This window comes from Musca autumnalis, unplaced genomic scaffold (genome assembly GCF_047663935.1).
Source record: "Musca autumnalis isolate F117 unplaced genomic scaffold, ASM4766393v1 scaffold_1, whole genome shotgun sequence".
Classification (NCBI taxonomy): domain Eukaryota; kingdom Metazoa; phylum Arthropoda; class Insecta; order Diptera; family Muscidae; genus Musca; species Musca autumnalis.
This window is the reverse complement of record NW_027411644.1, coordinates 333,455,456-333,457,946: the sequence shown is the minus strand read 5'-3', so window position 1 is coordinate 333,457,946 and position 2,491 is coordinate 333,455,456. Positions and strand designations below refer to the sequence as shown.

The window sequence follows — 2,491 nt, the reverse complement described above, 5'->3', positions numbered from 1 at the left end:
TTAACTTTGGCCGGGCACACTACGAGACTCTTCGTAAGCATTGCAAGCTTCGATAATTGGAGTATTAATGAGCTCCTTGACCCTTATGTGCCAGTTAAACTCTCCATGAGCAAGAGTGTCGCCTGGGAAATAAGTCATGGTAGGCACCTTGGGCAGTTTAGTTGCTAAATATTCCACATCCATAACATCAGCCAAGGTATCGGCTTCGCTATAGTAAAAGAATAAATTTGCTGTTATTTTGCTGACATCGTAGTCTGGTGGGGTATCCCGTCCGTATATCTTGCGATTCTGTGCTACACCATGATCAAACTGGCAGAAACGTCCACTCTCGTATTCTTGCATATAATGCAAGACTTGTGTGGAGGAGGCGCCGGCGGGGTGTGTTTCTCCCAGCTGTGCGGAAACAGTTGCATTCATATTGCCCACATCAGATTGACTATTGTAAATGTACCAGAAGTTTGTGCACATGAATTCTATAACTGGATGATTAGTACAAATTATGTTGTAGAGCCCTTGGAAGAACGTCGACTGCATAACCTCCATGGTGTCGAGTAGCCGTGTAAGTGTATTTGGACGACCAATGAAGCGTCTGGTATATTTGGCCCAGATTGTTTTCATGTTGCTCATGAATGCGACGGGAGCCAGCATATGGGCAGTTTTTATTTTCGAATTATACTCCGGCTTCTCAGACATAAGTACAAAGAATACGGTCGTGCCTTGAGAATGTCCAGTGTAATGCACGGCTTTCTCACCCGTTGTATCTATGATGTAGTCGATCATGGCAGCTAAGTCGATGACACCAATTTCGTGCCAACTGAACCTCCAAAAATAGGGATGGTTAGTGGAAAGGCGTGTGTTATTGCGGGAATAGGTGTTGCCACGAGCATTACCCATCCACACGTCGTACCCAGCATCTACTAAAAGAAAAGCCAGTGCATCGTTCGGTCCATTGAGAATCCAAGCGTCCGAGCAGGAAGTCAATCCATGTTGTAGCAAAATAGCAGGTCGTTTTTCATTCTGATTTTGAAGTTTGTGCGAATATGGAATGCGGAACATGCCAATAACATAGTTGTCCTCCGTCTCAACCATGTGAACTTCTGCGGGATAGCCATGGTCTCTCACACGATCAGCCTAAACAGGGATATATAATTCGTAATGTTTTATAAAACAATATTGATTGCCTTAGTTTACCGTGTTCCGTAAAATTTTCTCCTCCGCATCGTCAATAATCGGTTGACCGCCAACTGTTTGCAGTAACAAAACTACAAGTACTCCGTAAAGTAGTTTCATTCTTACTAGTCCAAAAATATTAAACGTTTTCGTATCAAACGTTGCCCCTATAAATACCGTTTGCCTATCAGGTACTTTTAATGAATAGAATTCTAAGATAATCCACTTGCTATGTAGTGTTGAATACGTATGTTTGGCTAAAAAAGATTAAGATCAGGAACGCCCCACACCGACAACGATATACAGTATGCTAAAATCTCACTCGAACATTACCATCAAAAATTATTTTTTCAGCTTTGGTTGCGGACCTTCCAAATGCAATGCTTCTTCACAGGTTTTTCAATAACAGAAAGTTCTTTGTAGAGTTTGAAATGTTGATTGTGGTGTTCCACAAGGATCAGTTATGGCACCTTTTTTGTATACTGTTTTTATTCACGATTTTCCACACACTTTTGATGATTCGAAAGGTATATTATATGCAGATGATTCCTTATTATATGCGCATGCAGAATCTTCCGTCGTTGCTCTATCCAAGATTCAGCGACATCTGTCATTAGTTAACGATTTCTATGTTTCCTGGGGTATAAAAAATAACGTTGGGAAATGTGAGGCATTATGCCTTAGAAGTATCTTAGGGCCACTGTTATACCTCTTATACACACATGATGTTCCAGAATATGCAGAAACAACTATGACCACATTTGCTGACGATACAGCAATCTTGTCAGTCGGCAGAACAGAAGATGAAGCTAAGCAGAGATTGCAACGTGCTGTAAATTCCTTAGTAGAATGGACTAAAATATGGCGTATTAATTTGAATAGTTCTAAATCAGTACACATAGACTTTACCAACAAATTTATGACAAATAGTCCTATATTTATAAACGATATTCAAGTTCCTTATCATAACTCCGCAAAGTATCTTGGAATGACACTCGATGCAAAGCTTCGTTGGAGTGAACATGTTAAAATAAAAATAACTGAATTGCAACTAAAGTGGAAAAAACTAAATTGGCTACTAGGCAGAAGATCCAAACTTTCAACGGAAAACAAAATAATCGTATATAATCAATCTTTAAAGCCATTGTGGACTTATGGCGCACAGTTATGGGGGTGCACCAGTGAAAAAAATATAAATATGATCCAAAGATTCCAAAATAAAGTACTAAGATGCATAGTGAACGCACCATGGTACGTCCGCACACAAGATTTACATCGGGATCTTGGAATAAATACCGTGAAACACGAAATAGAAAATATT

The 2,491-nt window shown here is 39.8% G+C and overlaps 1 protein-coding gene across 1 annotated transcript; it reads right to left on the bottom strand.

Moving 5' to 3' along the window:
- LOC141393756 (lipase 3-like) lies at positions 1-1,290 on the bottom strand. The gene is made up of 2 exons (XM_073967172.1): positions 1,192-1,290; positions 1-1,131 (listed from the first exon to the last, which is right to left on the bottom strand). The coding sequence occupies exons 1-2, from the start codon at positions 1,288-1,290 to the stop codon at positions 1-3; spliced, it is 1,230 nt and encodes a 409-aa protein (XP_073823273.1).
- Positions 1,291-2,491: the final 1,201 nt, after the last annotated feature.

Excerpts from the sequence above, each read along its gene's own strand:
- LOC141393756 (XM_073967172.1), bottom strand. The coding sequence starts at position 1,290 with ATGAAACTACTTTACGGAGTACTTGTAGTTTTGTTACTGCAAACAGTT. Across the intron at positions 1,132-1,191 it reads AGAAAATTTTACGGAACACG|GCTGATCGTGTGAGAGACCA; the intron begins GTAAACTAAGGC and ends ATCCCTGTTTAG.